The following is an 18,514-nucleotide window of genomic DNA, read 5'->3' as shown; positions in this document are numbered from 1 at the left end:
TCAAGATACTATTCAACCTGAATTCTTTCCCGCTACATTTCTAGAAATGTCATACAATTCTTTGTTATTTTAGTTACACAATATAATGTTTTATTTTTATAATGGGAACTTGACATTTGGAAAAAGCACTGAATCCTTTAATTAGTTTGGGGAGAAACTGTTTACAAGTTTTAGAGAGACAGACTTAGACATATTGGGGCAGTTTTTAAATATCCTGAGGTAGAAGGTGACAAGAAGACATTTTAAGAACATTTATTGAGTTCCAATATAAATATTCAGTTTAACCATATAACACTGTGGATATTTTACTATTTTTCACCTATTGAAAATAGCACATTTGGCCGGGCGCGGTGGCTCATGCCTGCAATCCCAGCACTCTGGGAGGCCAAGGCGGGCGGATCACGAGGTCAGGAGATCAAGACCATTCTGGCTAACACAGTGAAACCCCGTCTCTACTAAAAATACAAAAAAGGAAAAAAAAAAAAAAAAAAAAAGCCGGGCTACGTGGCAGGCACCTGTGATCCCAGCTACTCAGGAGGCTGAGGCAGGAGAATGGCGTGAACCCAAGAGGCAGAGCTTGCAGTGAGCCGAGATGGCGCCACTGCACTTCAGCCTGGGTGACAGAGTGAGACTCTGTCTCAAGAAAAAGAAAAAAAAAAAAAAAAGCACTTTTATGGAGCTCAGCCCAATTCTTCAGGTGCTATTTAAAAATGTATTTAAAAACTATATTAGATTATGGCCAGGCGCAGTGGCTCATGCGTGTAGTCCCTGCACTTTGGGAGACTGAGGCAGGTGGATCACTTGAGGTCAGGAGTTCTTCAAGACCAGCCTGGCCAACATGGTGAAACGCCATCTCTACTAAAAATACAAAAATTATCCTGGCATGGTGGCACATGCCTGTAGTTCCAGCTACTCAGGAGGCTGAGGCAAGAGAATTGCTTGAACCCAGGAGGTAGAGGCTACAGTGAGCCAAGAGTGCACCATTGCACTCCAGTCTGGGTGACAGAGCAAGACACCGTCTCAAAAAACTATATTAGATTATCCTATTTATGCCTAGTGTTCCATTATTGGAATGCCAAGCATGTGGGAGTTATTTATATCCTCCTGCTCAAGGTCATCGCCAAGGTCTGATTGTAAACATTCAAAAAATTGCAACCTCAAGCATAAATGGGTTATGAAGTTGGGAAATAGCCAAGGAGATTATCATTACCTGTGAAATGCAAGTGAGAATCAGTCACAAAACACAGTGAACAAGTACCAAACAAATGAATTACTTAGCACAGGTCCTACAGGGAGCATGGAGGAAGGAAGAGGGTTTCAAGGTTTGGGTAAGAGGTAGTGAAGGAAAGCTTCTGAAAGGAAAATAAATTGCAAAATGTAAGCTTTTGAAAGAACTAGTATTTCTGCATAAATGAAAGGAGGGATGCAGAACCCTCCAGGCTTAGGGACTTGGGAAAGAACAGACCCAGAGAAGGAATTGAATTTTACTTTACTGGGGCAGGAGGGCTCTGAATAGAAAAGGCCCAGGGACAGTTGCTTACAGATCTTGAATGAGGGACTGAGATTTGGGGTGCCTATCCTGGAAAGAGCTGAATGACTAGAGGGCTGAAGAAGAATTTTACAAGTGGAATTCTACCTCGGGTACTTTATTTTTTTTTTTTTTTTTTTTTTTTTTTTTTTTTTGAGGTAGGGTCTCACTTTGTCATCTAGGCTGGAGTACAGTGGCGTGATCTCTGCTCACTGCAACCTCTGTCTCCCAGGTTAAAGCAATTCTCCTGCCTCACCCTTCTGAGTAGCTGGGATTACAGGTGTGCACCACCATGCTTGGCTAATTGTTAGTATTTTTAATAGAGATGGGGTTTCACCATGTTGGCCAGGCTGGTCTCAACTCCTGGCCTCAAGTGATCCGCCCGCCTCAGCCTCCCAAAGTGCTGGGATTACAGGCGTGAGCCACTGCACCTGACCCCAGGCACTTTTTTATAGCTGGCTGACCACTTCTCTCTGCTCTTCCTTTTTAAACAAACTCTAAACACGTAGGTAGGGGACTCCAGTACAAAGCAGCTTTGTAGAGCCAAGAATCAGAAATAAAGGTGAACTGAGGTCTTTGACCTTCTTGTCTTTGTGGTTATACTCATATTTAGAAGTGTGCATTTCCGAACATCTACATTTAGGAGTGCTGTAGATACCATAAGGAGTGGAAAATTGTGTTAATAATCAACACCAAGATTCGGATTGAAGTAGAACTAATCATCTCTAACGAGCTCAGGCCAGCTTGCTACTTCCTCTCTGGCCAGTCAGCAGCCCTGGGGAAAGGAGCCTGCCAGGGCTGGGGTTTGCCCAGTGGGGTTGGGGAAACCCCTTGATGAGGGAGTTCAGAATCTCACGGGAACAGCGCTCTAAGAGGGAAGGAAGGATCCAGCTTCGCTAGGAGGGGCTGATGAAATAGAGATCTTCAGCAGAGCTCTAGTGATTAAAAACCTCAAGAAATTGTTTCACAGGAGGAATTAAGGCTTCAGTTGTTTTTGTGAAGTTACTTAATGTGGTCACAGTGTAAGTGGGCATGGGGGTGCTACTTCTAACTTCAGTTAAAACCCTTTCCTTTCCTGTTTGCATTTATAGTTTGTATTTGAGTGCAGCAGAGGGTTTCAAAGTTAAAATTACAAATGAGATAGCTCTTTTTAATGGTTAACATCTAGTCAGTAATGATAATTATTGGATTTAGACAGCACATTAGTTTTATTATGTGATGGATTTTCAGTTAAAATAATTTGTCATTTTATTATCTTCTTGTTGTTTGCCTATTGCCTTTTCAATGTAGAATTTGTTTGGGGTGACATAAGGGCAGACTTTTGTCTTTGTTGGTTGTCTGTATAGATTGAGCTGATCCGAAAAGTTAAATCATAGATGTTCTTCCACCGCTCTTACTTCTTTTTACAATGCTCCTAAATATATTTACAAAGGAAATGGGATGTTCTTATAGAGAATGTGCATTCTTCAGTCAAGGAATGTGAGTCTGATTTTTTGAAGCCCATTCAAGGGTGGATAGAGTTGAGAACCCAGAATAAGAATTTCTAATTCTCAAGTGTCTGAGATTAACTTTGCAAGTTTTAAGGCACAGCGTCTTGTCTATTTGGCCACCTTAGGATTGATTCTTATCGTTTGGGAGCCTGACAGACACCCACTCAGCTCTGAGAAGGAAAGCTTGGTGTGCGTTTAGAAAATGGATTGATTAGGTCAACAAATTATTTGAGTTTGCTGACACTCTACTAGGCTGTGGGAATTCATTCAACAGATATACATTAGGTGATTAGTTAAGGAGACAAAAGGTAAACATCACAGACTGAGCATCTAATGGGAGAGGAGTCATTAAGAGAAATATCCAAAAGAATTCATAATAATAATTGATGAGTGCAAGTTTATATATACACATGTATATATAAATTATGCATTAAAATATATATACAGTGTATATATATGTGTAAAAGTATAATTATGTGGAAGTTTATGAATATAGTTCTTGTGCTCATAGAGCTTACAGTCAGTCTAGAGGAGAGACAAATAATCCAGGAATTGTACTACTGATTCATAAGCGCTCTGCTAAAGAAGAACTAGATAAGCATAGTTAGCAGCAGCATCTGATTTAATCTTAATAGGGTCAGGAAAAGCCTAGGTAGTTTTCAGTGGCTCTGTGACTATAACTGATAATGTACTGAGAGCTTTATTTTTGTACTTAGCAGAACATTTTCATCGATTTTAGAAGTCAGAATCAGTCTCTCCCAATGTCTGTTTTCATGTTATAAAATATCTACCAAATAGAGGTGAAGTTTCAAAACTTAGAAGCTGCAGTGATCCTTTCAGTGGCAAAACTCCCAGTTCCTTACAAAATAGATGAGAGGTATATTTAGGTTGAATGCAACTCTCAATTTGTGAACTTCTCATCTTTACAATATCCATGGTTGGGGGAGGGTTGTAAGAAAATTCATAGTATGATTAATCAGATTTCTTATATATAGTCTGTGAGTTGGCTAGCAAGTACAGCTGTGTTAATCACAAGTCAGTTTTATGTGTTCATTAACAGAGAAAACAAGTATCTAAGGACTTTAATCTGCCAATATGTTCTACATTGAGGTCATGAGCTATATCAAAATGCAACTGCATTTATTTTTTAAATTCTATGATTGAGGTTTTTCACAACTTCATCCTGGTTATTTCCCCAAATAGCCACATTTAGAAGTGTCTTAATATACTGTGTTGAAGTATTTGTTGAGTTTCTTGGAATAAATCTGTAAAGCATGAACAGTTCTTCATTATGTAGTATTAAGCAGCCAAAATCATATTTATTCTGTAATTTTGGTTTTTGATCCATAATGGCAAAACTGCAAAAAGACTTTCAGAGTATTTCACACATTTAAGTTCTAAACAGCAGAATACTACTATTATCCTTTGTAATCATATTCATACAGTTTAATAGGACAGGGTAAACATCAAAATGCCTTTGTTCTTCCACTGACTTGACTACCTGCTTTATATTCTCTTGTTTCCAAATAGATATCACCACCAATCACTAAATAATAGATGTTTTTGTTTTTATCTAGATCTGTCCCAAGCCCTCTGCTCTTCCTGTTTCAGAGAGCTGACTGTCCTCCTACTCTTGGCTTGAAAATTAGCTAACAGCAAAAGATAATTTTTTTACTATGCTAATTTCAGACTAGATGTGAGAAGAAATAGACCATGCCTGGTTATCACAGTCTAAGAAAATAACTATCCCCAATCCCTGTGAGAATAACTAATTTTTCCCTGAAAACAAAAGGAAAAGGGAAAAATCTGACCTGTGTTTTGATTCCAGGAACCTCTCAAAATATCGTTACCATGTTATTTCCGCTGCCCCAGGTGACCACTGCTATTATTGAATACTCAAAGTGCTGGCAGGCTATATCTGTTTTTAAGTCCTAGCTCATTAAACTGTGTGTGATTCCTATGAATGCTTTTCTTTAGTAGTTTTGAGGGTAGAAACTAATTTCTTTGTTTTTCTTGGAAATGTACAGATTTATTTTTGTTTCTACAACACAAGGTGGAAGCTGTTAGATCTGCTAAACAAGTATTGGGAAGCAGCTCACTAACTTCATATAAAGGCCTCTAGTCTCATTAGTTGCAAGATTAGAAAGTTGCCTCTGAGTTGCTTTTCTCAAAATGCCCAGATCATGGTGGCTTAATAAAAAATAAGTAAAATTATCTGTTTGATATTTTCCCCTTGAGTTAAGTAGGTGTGAACTGACATGTAAGAATATACATACACTTTCTTTCCTGTAAAGCAGTCTGTCTCAATTGGGGGCTTTTTAAAATTTCTTTTTATTTACTTTTTTTTATTGAGGTCTAACTTACTGTGAGGGGCACAAATCTTAAGCATACAGTTCAATGTAGTTTTATATATTGATCTGTATCTACGTGTAGATACAGATGTCTGTGTAACTGCACTGCCCCTCAGATTAAGAAATGGAACACTTCCCCTCTCCCCTAGAAAATTTTCTCGTGCCTCTTTCCAGTAAAGCCTCCACCCAAATTAACTTTTTTAAAAATTGCTTTTATTACTATGGATTAGTTTGGCCTGTTCTTGAACTTTATATAAGTGGAACCATTATTTTCTCCAGTATTAAGCCTGTGAGATTCATCCATGTTGTAGCATGTAACAACAGTTCTTCATTCCTTGTAGCATTTCATTGTGTGAATATATCACAAATTAGGGATCTGTTTGAATGTTGATTGATGTTTGGGTTGTTTTCAATTTTTAGTTAAAGCTGTAGTGAACATTTCTTTATATGTCTTTGATGAACAGAAACACTTAGTTCTTTTGGGTGTACACCCATGAGTATGACTGCTGTGTTATAGTACAGACGTATATTTAGCTTTAATAGGTTGAACAGGTTTGGTTTTCCAGAGTTAGTGTACCAGTTGCCTACCTACCAGCAGCGTGTGAGAGTTTACATTCTCATCAATGTTTGATGTTGTCAGTCTTTAATATTAGCTATTCTATTGGATGTTAGTGGTATCTTGTGGTGTTAGTTTGCATTTTCCTGAGAACCAATTCAACTAGAGAGTTTTTAGTTCTTTTCTTTTTCTTTTTTTCTTTTTTCTTTTTTTCTTTTTTTGCACACTTCCAAGCCACTGCTCCTGAGATCTTGATTTATTGAGTCTCCTGTGGTGTGGGGCCCAGTCAACTAGATATCTACAATTCCCTATAAGTGATTCTTAGGCCTTCAGACCTCTGGATAAGAATTACGGCATTTGTCAGCATTGCTTAAAGGTTTATTTTAAAGTCTCCAAGAATATTTCACAATCTACTAAAGAGAGACTCATGACAAATAAAAAGTTTTTCTACTTGAAACAGATTAAACAGATCATGCTATTTTTAAGGGTCTTCAGTAGTTGAGTGAATAAATTGAAGAAACTGCAATGCAGGCTGCTTCACAGAAAATTGCAACTACTGCCGTGTCTTATTTGTATCCACTTGTTAGATTTGCCTTTTTCAAATGTTCTTCCATAAAAAATGGCGTATTTAGAAGTGAGAAAATGGTATGTTAGCATTAATGATAATGCATGCTCTATGTAGACCTTTATTTGCTAAGTTAGACAGTTCTATTCAAAATGCTTCTCTTTACAGAAAGAAAAATTCTTAAGCACACCAGATAAATCATTAATCAATAGAAGCAGAGTAACCCTGACCTGTTTACATTTAATTGTGAACATGAAGGTAAACACTAGAAACCAAAAAAATTATTCTATCAGTAGATATAGCCCATCTTCAGGGAAAAGAATCCTATCTGGTCTCCCGAAAAGAACATGGAGTTCACCACAGTTTTATTATGATATGCTCAGATACAGTAAGTTAGTGGTTACAAAATCAAAGAGCCTGTCACGTCAAGTTTGAAACCTTCTACCTTACCAATAAGAAAGAGTAGAATTGTTTCCTCGGGCTTCAGCTCTTCTGCCATTTGGGGTTTCTTTAAGTAATTATTTTGAATGTTTAGAGTCATTGTCTTGGCACCCCAACTTTTGTGAGGGATACTAACACGAGGGCATTATGGTTTCAAATAGGATAAACCGGGCATGAGGTTAGGGGTCATGTGGGCCAGTTTATTATTTGTGGATTTCATCACATGATAATCTTCTCTTCACTGGAAGCTTGTTCACTGAAAGGCTTTCCCTAGCAGTACTTAATAACTTCCTAAGTAAATTTCGGTTAGGAGTTTGCTCCCACAGCTTATTGGCCTTTAATGTATGTTAATTATACTCTTCATGCCTTCTGTTTTAAGAAATGGGAAATAACTTTACACACATAAGCAAACCCTAAACTAATGTTTGGTTCTTAGAAGCTTGATACCAGCATTACTTAGAAAGAGCAGTAAGTCAGAAACTCAAGGCAGAAAGCAAAATGGCCTGTTCCATTACCGGTATGGTAGTATAAAATAGAGGCAAATCACATGTCTTTATAAAATAGAACAGAAGTTTATTTTTTCAGACCAGTTGCTTAGCTTTGGTCAGAAATATAGTGTTAGAGAATATTTACACACAGTGAAATGCTTGTATTAAAATATGCAGAGCTGAGTAAATAGTCAAATTAACATGAGTAAAATGATCCCAAAGACTACAACTTTGAAGATAGTCCATCGTCTGAGCCAAAGTAGTGGAGTGGTTCCCTCTTCCCTTTTAAAGTCCTCTGTATGTTAATGTGGTTTGGAGTGGTCTCTATTAAAAAGACAAAAAATTAGCCAGGCGTGGTGGCGGGCGCCTGTAGTCCCAGCTACTGGGGAGGCTGAGGCAGGAGAATGGTGTGAACCCGGGAGGGGGCGCTTGCAGTGAGCCGAGATCATGCCATTGCACTCCACCCTGGGTGACAGAGCGAGACTCTGTCTTTAAAAAAAAAAAAAAAAAAAAGAAAAAAAAAAAAATATATATATATATGTCTTCATGTGCTATGAAAAAGTTTTTTTTTTGTTTTTTTGTTTTTTTGTTTTTTTTCAAAAAAGGAACCTTTGAATCTCTGTCCTCTTTTCAGAAAATTGAGAGGATCTTGCAGGTATAAAGAGGGTAAGATACTTCTGTCATTTACAGGTGGGAGAAGTGGAAGGTTAAAAATGAGATGGTCCCATTGTGTTAATAAAACAAAGTCAGACAAACGTAATTGCCTGGCTAGGTGATTTTCTTTTCTACTCAGTGCATTTAGTGGATAGCCATGAAGTTTATAAAAAGTGTTAAAAGTGTATCTGTAAAAACAACCACCTGAAAAAGTTATTTTAGTAGTTACAGTGAAAAGCTAGAATTCATACTATTTCATATAGAGAAGTATTTCCAGCGAGTAGTGTTTTTTGGTCAGAACTAAAAGTTGAGCTGGTTTATTCCATTTTACCATGCCTGTACTGTAGAGGAAAGGAGAAGTATATGGAATACACTTGTGAATACAGTTGGTAGGATACATTAACACTTTTCTGAGTGAGCTGCTCGTTTTTCCTCAATATTGTACATATTTTTCTTAAGCTCTTCTTTAAAAGATAAATATTTTTCATACTTCTGTTAAATCCTCAAGGATTAACTCTGAGTCACAATTTGTGGTATTTTAAATCTTTTTAAATAAATCTGTATATTTGCAACTGAATCAAAACAGTAAAACATTTCACAGGGTAGGGTCTGATGACCATTTTATAATCAACATTTTTAGATACTACAACAGGTATTTATGAGCATCCACTGAAATTATGGCATTATGTCATATAAATATGCAAAAATTCATTTTTCTATTCTTGTGTTTATGCATAAGAAAGAAAATGCCGGGCATGATGGCTCCCTGTAATCCCAGCACTTTGAGAGGCTGAGGCAGATAGATCACGAAGTCAGGAGATTGAGACCATCCTGGCCAACATGGTGAAACCCTGTCTCTACTAAAAATACAAAAATTAGGTGGGTGTGGTGGCGCATGCCTGTAGTCCCAGCTACTCGGGAGGCTGAGGCAGGAGAATTGCTTGAACCAGGGAGTTGGAGGTTGCAGTGAACCGAGATTGTGCCACTGCACTCCAGCCTGGTGGCAGAGCAAGACTCCGACTTTAAAAAAAGAAAAGAAAAAGACATTTCTGTGCTACCCACAGAGGAGTCCATATGGCGTTGTTCTGGATTCCCGTCATAACTTAAAGGGAAACTTTCACAATGTCCAGAGACCTTGATGGCCTATGGATGAAGGAGGAAGATGTCCTTAAGTTCCTTGCAGCAGGAACCCACTTAGGTGGCACTAATCTTGACTTCCAGATGGGACAGTACATCTATAAAAGGAAAAGTGATGGTATCTACATCATACATCTGAAGAGGACCTGGGAGAAGCTTCTGCTGGCAGCTCGTACCATTGTTCCCATTGAAAACCCTGCGGATGTCAGTGTTATATCCTCCAGGAATACCGACCAGAGGGCCATGCTGAAGTTTGCTGTTGCCACTGGAGCCAATCCAATTGCTGGCTGCTTCACTCCTGGAACCTTCAGTAACCAGATGCAAGCAGCCTCCTGGGAGCCACGGCTTCTTGTGGTTACTGACTCCAGAGCTGACCACCAGCCTTTCATGGAGGCATCTTATGTTAACCTACCTACCATTGCTCTGTGTAACACAGATTCTCCTCTGTGCCATGTGGACATTGCCATCCCATGCAACAACAAGGGAGCTCACTCTGTGGGTTTGATGTGGATGCTGTCTCAGGAAGTTCTGCGCATGCATGGCACCATTTCCCATGAACACCCATTGGAGGTCATGTCTGAGCTCTGCTTCTACAGAGATCCTGAAGCGACTGAAAAAGAAGAGCAGGCTGCTGCTGAAAAGGCAGTGACCAAGGAGGAATTTCAGTGTGAATGGACTGCTCCAGCTCTTGAGTTCACTGCTACTCAGCCTGAGGTTGCACAATGGTCTGAAGGCGTGTAGGTGCCTTCTGTGTCTCTTCAGCAGTTCCCTACTAAAGACTGGAGCACTCAGCCTGCCATAGAAGACTGGCCTGCAGCTCTCACTGCTCAGGCCACTGAATGGGTAGGAGCAACCACTGAATGGTCTTAAGCTGTTCTTGCACGGACTCTTAAGCAACATGGAAAATAAACATCAGTATCTAAATAAAAAAAATTTAAAAAAACAAAAAATTAACTCCTGGCATAAGGTGTTAGATTTTGTTAGATGAGCTATGAAGACTTGACATTACATGGAGCATAGTAAAGATAAAAAGTTAGAAGTTGGTTCAACTTCTCTTTACTCAGGCCAGATTCTCTAACAGAAAATTTTTGAACTTGATTCATCTCGGAGTGCTCAGAATTTTTGAGGAGCAAATCCCAAAACTGCACATGCAGATGAATGGGTCTTAACAGATTTGGAAGTGCTGCTTGCCTTAATTTCTTCTGACTTGACACAAAGTCTGTAATCCCAGCACTTTGGGAGACTGAGGCAGGAGAATCTCTTGAACCCAGGAGTTTGAGACCAGCCTGGGCAACATGTGAGATACTGTCTCAACAAAAAGTTTAAAAAATTAACCAGGTGTGGTGGTGTGTGCCTGTAGCCCCAGCTACATACGAGGGGAGGATCGTTGGAGCCCTGGAGTTCCAGGCTGCAGTGAGCTAAAATGGTGCCACTGCACTCCAGCCTGGGCACAGAGGGAGACCCTGTCTCAAAATAATAATAATAATAATAAAAAATAATAAAACAAATAGAGCGATCAGTGAGTGTCTGCCCTGTGAATGAAACATTTTTTCAGTATCTGCAACATGTAACACAATGCATAGGAGTTCTGATCCTTTCTTGTTTGTTATTGGGATTAGATATACACTGTCATATTTAGCCATATTAATGTGTGATTATTCAGGCTTCATAATTAGGATATGACTTCTTAAGTCCAAGAGGTTGTAAAATGAGCTAAATAAATATGATTGTGGCACATTTATGAATATTACAGTTAAATACATAAAGGCATTATCAAAAGCATGTGGATTTATTCTTATAATTTATTATCTAGAGAAAATAGAGCAGATATTTAACCTCTCTATGGTAAATTAACAAGCCAAATGACATGCATTACTGATGCAGAACTTTGTTCCCTAGTTCAGCTAAACCAGGCTCTTGTCACAAGACCAGGAAGGATTAGGAACACAGACACATTGAAGGGTGAGGGGAACGGAATTTATTGGGCCAAAGAGGAAAAGAAGAAAAAAAGTACCTTCAGTAACGTGAGAGGGGGTCCTCCTAATAGGCTCCCCACCTCACAGACTGAATTCCAGGCCACCACCCAGGAACTGAAAAGGCCAGGCTCCTCCCCGTATCTATCACTCCCGGCTCTGAAGAAGTACATCTACCTGCCTTTAGAGTAAGGATAAGGACGAAGACCAATCTTAACTTCTTCCTGCTGACAAAGGTACCTGTTTTGGGAAAACAGCAGTCAGATCCCCCTCAGAGGCCATCTAGGGTCCCTGGCAAAAGGGGCCATCATTCAAGGCTCCGGTTGCATGACTGCTTGGAGTTTGATGACCTGAAGGTGAGAATAAACAAACCGGGTTATTAGAAAACATGTATCAGAACAGAACGGGGTAGCGGGTAAGGACAGCTCAAAAATCCCAAGGCCTTTTATTGGTTTGCACAGGGAGTGGGAGGCCAAAGCCCGACTGGTTAAAAAAAAAAAAAAACAACTTTTACCCTTTTTCCAGCATGTCAGGCTTCTGTGTTCCCTTCCCCCAAGCGCAATCCTAAGTCAACTAGTTTAAGGTTTGGGAAATTAACTTTTCCCAGTTTGGAGGATGCATCAGAGGGGAGGGTCCCGTAGTACAGAGACACAATTACCTATCAGTGAAGGGAGGACAGAGGAGGAAAAAGATTTTTTTTCAAAGGAGTCCTAGGGATTCAGAATGCATTTGAAAGGGGTAGAGACTAAAGGTGAATGGCTACTCATCTAGAAAGAGGGGAGAGAAGCATCCCAAGTTCCCTTCTCTTCCTAGTGAATACCCAGGGTGTGTGAGGGAGAGAAAGTAAAGCATCTCTTTCTTCCATCATTATACCCCCAAGTCCCCACAACCTCTACAGGGTGCCACCCGTGGGTGTCAAAGTGGCCTTCACCTATGTTAACAGGGGGGCCTAGGAGGGTGGGAATATCTGCTCTTACCCACATATGCCCTATCCCCCCTGCTGTCAGTAACCTTTGAATTCCCTAGACTGCATTTATGCCATGAATATTGGCATAGCCTTTGTCCATAAAAGGAGAAGCCTGGCTTAATTGGTAGTAATAAGTCATGCTCACCTGAGCTGTGCCTTTTTTTTTTTTTTTTAACTTCCATTATTGTCTGCTTGTGGACCTCTCAGATCTAGTTTTATTTCCTAGGGCCTTTATCCAAAGCTTAGAATTGAGTTTGAGACAAAAATGTGTCTTAGGGGTTGTGTGGACTCCTTATCATAAGCCGAATGCTAAGGTGAAGCTGTGGAATTTAGTCCTCCTCCAACAAGAGAGAGAAAAGGATGTCTTGTGACACACCCAGATAACTGATGGCTATAGTTATGCTTGCTGAGATCTGGGTGCATGGGACCTGGCTTTGGTTAGCTCCCCTGGTCTTACTCTCCCAAAAAGGAAACCTCCGGGTGATGGGCATCCTGTTTGTTCCCATCACTTGACAGGAATTGCAGGATAATTGCTGAGAACTAGAATATTGATCCAGATTTTTACATTATCCATCCCCTTAGCTCCTTCTGAGCTGCAGCCAGAGATTGCTGGTTGGTTCACAGGAATAAGCAGGATTAGTTTAAAATGTAGACAAGAACTTAAAAACAACTAGTGAGTCTAGAATATAATGACAAACGTGTGACAAGTTTTGAAACATTTTCTCTCTCTCCAGTTCTCGTTTTTGTTAAAAACAAATCATGATAGTACTGAGTTGTTTGCAAAATAGACTTTAGTCTTATACTTGGCCCCATTTGCATAAAGTGCAGCCAAAAAAAAAATATATACATATATATATACACACACACACACTTTTTTTTTTTTTTTTTTTGAGATGGAGTCTTACTCTGTTGCCCAGGTGGGAGTGCAGTAGCATGATCTCGGCTCACTGCAACCTCCACCTCCTGGATTCAAGTGATTCTCCCACCTCAGCCTCCTGAGTAGCTGGTACTACAGGCACGCACCACCACACTTGGCTAGTTTTTGTATTTTTAGTAGAGATGGGGTTTCAACCATGTTGGCCAGGTTGGTCTTGAACTCCTGACCACAAGTGACCTGCCCTCTTCGGCCTCCCAAAGTGCTGGGATTACAGGTGTGAGCCATTGTGCCCAGCCCAAATAATTAATTTAACATAGGCCTTTTAGATTGACTTTGATGGAACTTGGTTCCACAAGGAATCTCAGGACTTTATAAAGCCAAGTCCACCCATGAGTTTGTACCCTCAAATACCTGTGAGTTGGGTAAACTCCACTCTTCTTGAGATCCCAAGAACATGTGGTTCCCAGGCCTGTTGGAAAGTGACATTCTCTACTCACCACAGGTTAGGAACCCTGTACAGGACTGTGTAGATGAGCTATGAGGCCAATTTTCCCAAGGGGCTTTATTCGGCTCCACAAGTAGAGCTTGACTCCTTAAAGGGAAGCATACCCTTCCAGTCAAAGCCTTGGTAAAACAACTAGTTTCTCCAATTGCATCCTGTTGCAAAGAAAATGGATTCTTATTGCACTGATGCAAACAATCATATTGCCATAAGTTAAGAATACTCACAACTAGTTTCCAAATTCTGGAGAAGAGAGGCAGAGAGACAAATATGCTCCAAATTTTGTTCACAGGATTATACCTTACTCAATTATTAAAGGCTGTGAATAGCTCAAAATAAGTTTCCTTGGACTCTGATAAACAAGGATCAGCAGTGTTCCAGGCAAAAGTCAAAAAGGTTACTTCAGTTCAGTCCATTTAGTTAACTCTTGTTTTGCTCGGTATTCGTGAACATTTCAGCTCTCCATGAGTCCTGTACATTTTTCCTTTATTCCAATGTCACAATCTCCCAAGTTATCAGAAACTTACATTTGAAAGCACTTGTCAAAGTTCTGTAGCTGATTATAAGCCATCTTTTGAAGAGGATCAAAACAAGACAATTGTCTGTGAGTAATGAAATGTCAGGGTAGTTACAGTCAGAAATACAATTGAAAAAGAAATTTGGTTATCTCTGGTTTACAATAACATAACAACCTTAATTGTGATTGATAACATATACTCAGACATTAGAATTTTAGAAATCCCATACACTTTTGGAACATATAATAATATTATTCCCTAAGATATAACCTGAAGAAGATTAAACATCATTTTGGCAATCCCATGTACCCAAACATGTCAAATAGTTCTGTTTATCTCTCTTCTGGGTGCTCCAGGGGCCCTCTGTAGCATCCAAAAAGCCAGGTGTCAGCAAAGACAATTTTGAAACTGAAGTTTGATTTTGGGAAGCCTGTTAATTATGTTAGAGGGTTAAAGCACTTGATATTATGAAATAGAATTCCAGATTACCTTAAGTTATTTATTTTGCCAAAATGATGACTCAGAAATTTTTGGAAAAGCAGAAACCTTTTATAACCCCTTAAAACTTTTGCCAAAGAGATTAGTGCCTTAAGAGTACCTTATTGTGCTTTTATTTCAGTGCTCAATTTACAGAAAAACCATATTATACTCTTTTGAATTCAGTTAACATGTTCACACTTGGAATTTATTTTGCAAGATTAATTTTTACAGTCCTTTCACAACTTGTTTGAACTTTTAGCTTTATCTTATCAATTTCAAAATAATCCTTTAACCCCAGGCAAAAATTTACATTTTGACATCTGCATTTTACCAATGATATTTAGGCTGTTTCTATGTCTCAAAGATTAAAGTCACGTGAACTAAAAGGTACCACAGCTTTTATCTTCCCTTTCAATATTTGATCCAAGCACCTATCCTTCTCTATAATTAATTAGAGCTCTTTTTATAGACATCACATATAACAACACATATATAACTACACACACGGGCAGAAGAAAACCCAGTAACCACAAGTTTTTCATTTGCCAGCTTCCTAATTGGATGATTTGCCGACGGGTTGAGCCCATAAAGAGACAGGGTTAGGAAAACATGCAGCTTTTAAGGCCTAATAAACAGGCATAACTGGGAGGCAAAAACAGATTTTGAGAGAGATCTATTCACTTTTAATTCTTGGGGTTTCATGAGGAAAATAGAGGTCTGTCCCCTCTCATGCAAGCATTAAGGGTAGCAAGGCAAAATGGAGAAAAATAATTCAGGTGACTAGAAAAAACCCTTTTCCAGCAAAGCAAGATCCAGGAAGAGAAAAACATAAAGGCCTTTTAAATATACCTGTAATTTGGATATCCATTTTTAATTAAGCGAGTGCTGTTTAAGAAAATTCTTTTAAATTCCTTGTTGTCCAACTTTAGCTGCACCAAGTGGTCAGTATTTCTGGCTTTCAAACTTTACTAAAGGCTCAGAAAAGGAAAATCAAGGCAGTTCGTGGAGAGGAAGAGAATAAACAAATAGCAAAAGTCACATAGATATCAAACCAGAAAGGACTCTGCCTAAGCCAGGATTGAGCCTGGGCTGCCACTGTAAAATGGCAGAGGCTAAAGAAAGCATTGCCACATGTTTACAGGTCACACTTCCAAGGACGTAAAACAAGATGGAGGCCTGCTACTGACCATACAGAAAGACTCGTTTTTGTTAAAAACAAATCATGATAATTTTTGTTTTTGGCAGGTATATTATGGCAGCAAAGCACACCAGATTGGCTAAAGCTTAAGACAAACCTCACAAACCCTTTTTCATAATTCAAACTTTACAGAGAAATAAACAGTTATCCTTATTCCTGGTCTAGTAAAATATCTGCAAAAAAAAAAAAAAAAAAAAAAAGGGTCTCACTTTAAAGTTAACTTCGGACCTGGTGGAGAAGAGGAAGACAGCTTAAATGCAAGGCTGTGTTAACTACTAACAGGGTGGAGAAAAGAAAAAGATGCCGGCCGGGCGCGGTGGCTCACGCCTGTAATCCCAGCACTTTGGGAGGCCGAGGCGGGCGGATCACAAGGTCAGGAGATCGAGACCACGGTGAAACCCCGTCTCTACTAAAAATACAAAAAATTAGCCGGGCGCGGTTGTGGGCGCCTGTAGTCCCAGCTACTCGGGAGGCTGAGGCAGGAGAATGGCGTGAACCCGGGAGGCGGAAAAAAAAAAAAAAAAAAAAAAAAGATGCCTGAGGAAGAACCTCTCATTCTTATGCAAATAGGTCTCTCAATGTCTACTATGAGAGAGACCTGGTGGGGAATGCTGGCCAGTCCGCTGCGCAAAGGCCTTTTAGCCTTAGCCACCACTGTGTATCTCAAAAAGAGGAAAAGGCGGACGTTCTCGATCCCTGGGAGTGACGGGAGTTGTGGGGAGGCGTAATTTCCTCTAACCTCAGAAGTCTGAGGACAAAAAGGCTTAGAAATGAAAGGTAAAAAGATTTTTTGGTTTGCATCTTACGCTTTCTCATGCCCTATATTTGGGCACCAAAAATGATGCAGAATTTTGTTCTTAGTTCAACTAAAACTGGGTTTTTGTCACATGACCTGGAAGGATTAGGAACACATTGAAGGACACTTTGAGGGGAACGGAATTTATTGGGCAATAAAGGAAAAGAAGAAGAATAAACTTCCAGCAAAGCGAGATGGGGTCCTTCTAACAGGCCCCGCAACCTCACGGATTGAATACGAGGCCACCACACGGGAACTGAAGAGGCTTCAGTTTCAACCCAGCTTTTTCTGTTCAATAATAATAATATAAATAACAATATAAATTTGAACAGATTTATTCATGTATGAACATTTGCCTTTTTCTGGATTATTTATGGCCTTCTATTCCTAACCAGATGAACAGAGCATTTTTTTTCTGGGTCTTTAATATACTTGGTTATGGCAGTGACTACAGCGGGATTTTATTCTAGAATTTCACCTGGTTTTCAAATTGCTTCATTCTGTACAATTTAGCTCTTTTCGTATTTCTCTCAAAACATAGTTAAGGGAATAATAAATTACTTCTTTACGTGCTGGGCCTCTTTTCATGAAAATACTACAATAATCCACTACATGGCAAATAAAGTTATGAGCTGAGGGAAGAGGTCATGCCTTAAAGAAGCTCTTTCCTTGAACATGAATAGACTTTATTTTCACCATCCCAGAATTAAAAGTATTTCTCTCTAGTCTGCTAAGAGGTAGAAAGAAAAGAATGATCATCGAAATAAACACAGGGTAAAGAGCTGACCCTGGTACTCACAGGACCACGGGCCTGGTGGCTCACGCCTGTAATCCCAGCGCGTTGGGAGACCGAGGCGGGTGGATCATGAGGTCAGGAGATCGAGACCATCCTGGCTAACACGGTGAAACCCCGCCTCTACTAAAAATACAAAAATTAGCTGGGCGTGGTGGCGGGCGCCTGTAGTCCCAGCTACTCGGAAGGCTGAGGCAGGAGAATGGCGTGAACCCGGGAGGCGGAGCTTGCAGTAAGCCCAGATCGCACCACTGCACTCCAGCCTGGGCGACAGAGCGAGACTCCGTCTCAAAAAAAAAAAAAAGAAAAAGAAAACGTGTAATTAAATGGGTCTCCTTGGAAGGTTGGGTTGGCTCAGGAAGCACTTTATTATCATGGAATTTTAAAGTATCTTTCTCTTCCACTAAGGTTGTAGAACAGCTTCCTTCTCGTAGCCTCAAAACTGAAGACTGTTCAAGGCAAGGTTAGCCGTGGCTTTTTTAGAGGAGCTGGAATATAGAGAGAGTCCTACTCTTTAGATCTCTTTGACAAGAATAAAAAATACTTGCTGTATAAAGGTCGCCATTTAGGTAGTGTTTTTTTAGCTGACATTGTCATGATTTATTCTGTTTTTGTGTGTTGAAACAGTTTGTCTCCAAAGTAGCTTTGTTTTTCCAAAAATTCTTTAACTGTGATAGACATAATAGTTAACTTTGTGTTGCAGATCCTGTAAAGCCACCTGGCAGCTCCTTACAAGCACCAGCTGATTTACCTTTAGCTATAAATACAGCACCACCATCCACCCAGGCGGATTCATCCTCTGCTACTCTACCTCCTCCATATCAGCTAATCAATGTTCCACCACACCTGGAAACTCTTGGCATTCAGGAGGATCCTCAAGACTACCTGTTGCTCATCAACTGTCAAAGCAAGAAACCCGAACCCACCAGGTAAATTATACATGCTGGTGTGAGAGAGACATAGAGGCGTATGTTTGTGTGTACACATTAAGATTCTTACCTTTTAAACTTTTTAAATTTTGACTTGCAGGCTTGAAAGAAACCATCTGTATAGGCATATGTTTAGGCTTTATATTTCAGGTTTACATTCCCCTATTGATTTCTGATATTCAGGAGATTGTATCCAGGAGACACAATCTCTGCCATCTTTAACAAAGAGCAGTTTTCCCTACAAGGCTCTTTTGGAAGTCTGTCTACTATT

General features: G+C 39.7%; 2 protein-coding genes across 5 annotated transcripts in view; both read left to right on the top strand.

The window, feature by feature from the left end:
* Window positions 1-18,106, top strand: LOC105493301 (small ribosomal subunit protein uS2B-like). The gene is made up of 2 exons (XM_071092982.1): window positions 1-11,419; window positions 18,018-18,106. The coding sequence occupies exon 1, from the start codon at window positions 9,196-9,198 to the stop codon at window positions 9,949-9,951; it is 756 nt and encodes a 251-aa protein (XP_070949083.1). The 5' UTR covers window positions 1-9,195; the 3' UTR covers window positions 9,952-11,419; window positions 18,018-18,106.
* LOC105493302 (GRB2 associated binding protein 1) overlaps window positions 1-18,514 on the top strand; it is a 130,002-nt gene that overhangs the window by 79,045 nt on the left and 32,443 nt on the right. For all 4 annotated transcript variants that reach the window (XM_011760856.3, XM_011760852.3, XM_011760845.3 and 1 more), the window contains exon 3: window positions 18,018-18,243. In XM_011760856.3, the coding sequence (XP_011759158.1) occupies window positions 18,018-18,243 (226 nt within the window). The remainder of the gene's footprint in view (window positions 1-18,017; window positions 18,244-18,514) is intronic.

The sequence above is a fragment of the Macaca nemestrina genome, chromosome 3 (assembly GCF_043159975.1).
Source record: "Macaca nemestrina isolate mMacNem1 chromosome 3, mMacNem.hap1, whole genome shotgun sequence".
NCBI classification, from domain to species: domain Eukaryota; kingdom Metazoa; phylum Chordata; class Mammalia; order Primates; family Cercopithecidae; genus Macaca; species Macaca nemestrina.
The sequence above is the reverse complement of the archived record's forward strand: the minus strand, read 5'-3'. Positions and strand labels throughout refer to the sequence as shown.

What these genes read in the sequence shown, in the direction of transcription:
- LOC105493301 (XM_071092982.1), top strand. Translation starts at nt 9,196, where the DNA reads ATGTCCAGAGACCTTGATGGCCTATGGATGAAGGAGGAAGATGTCCTT.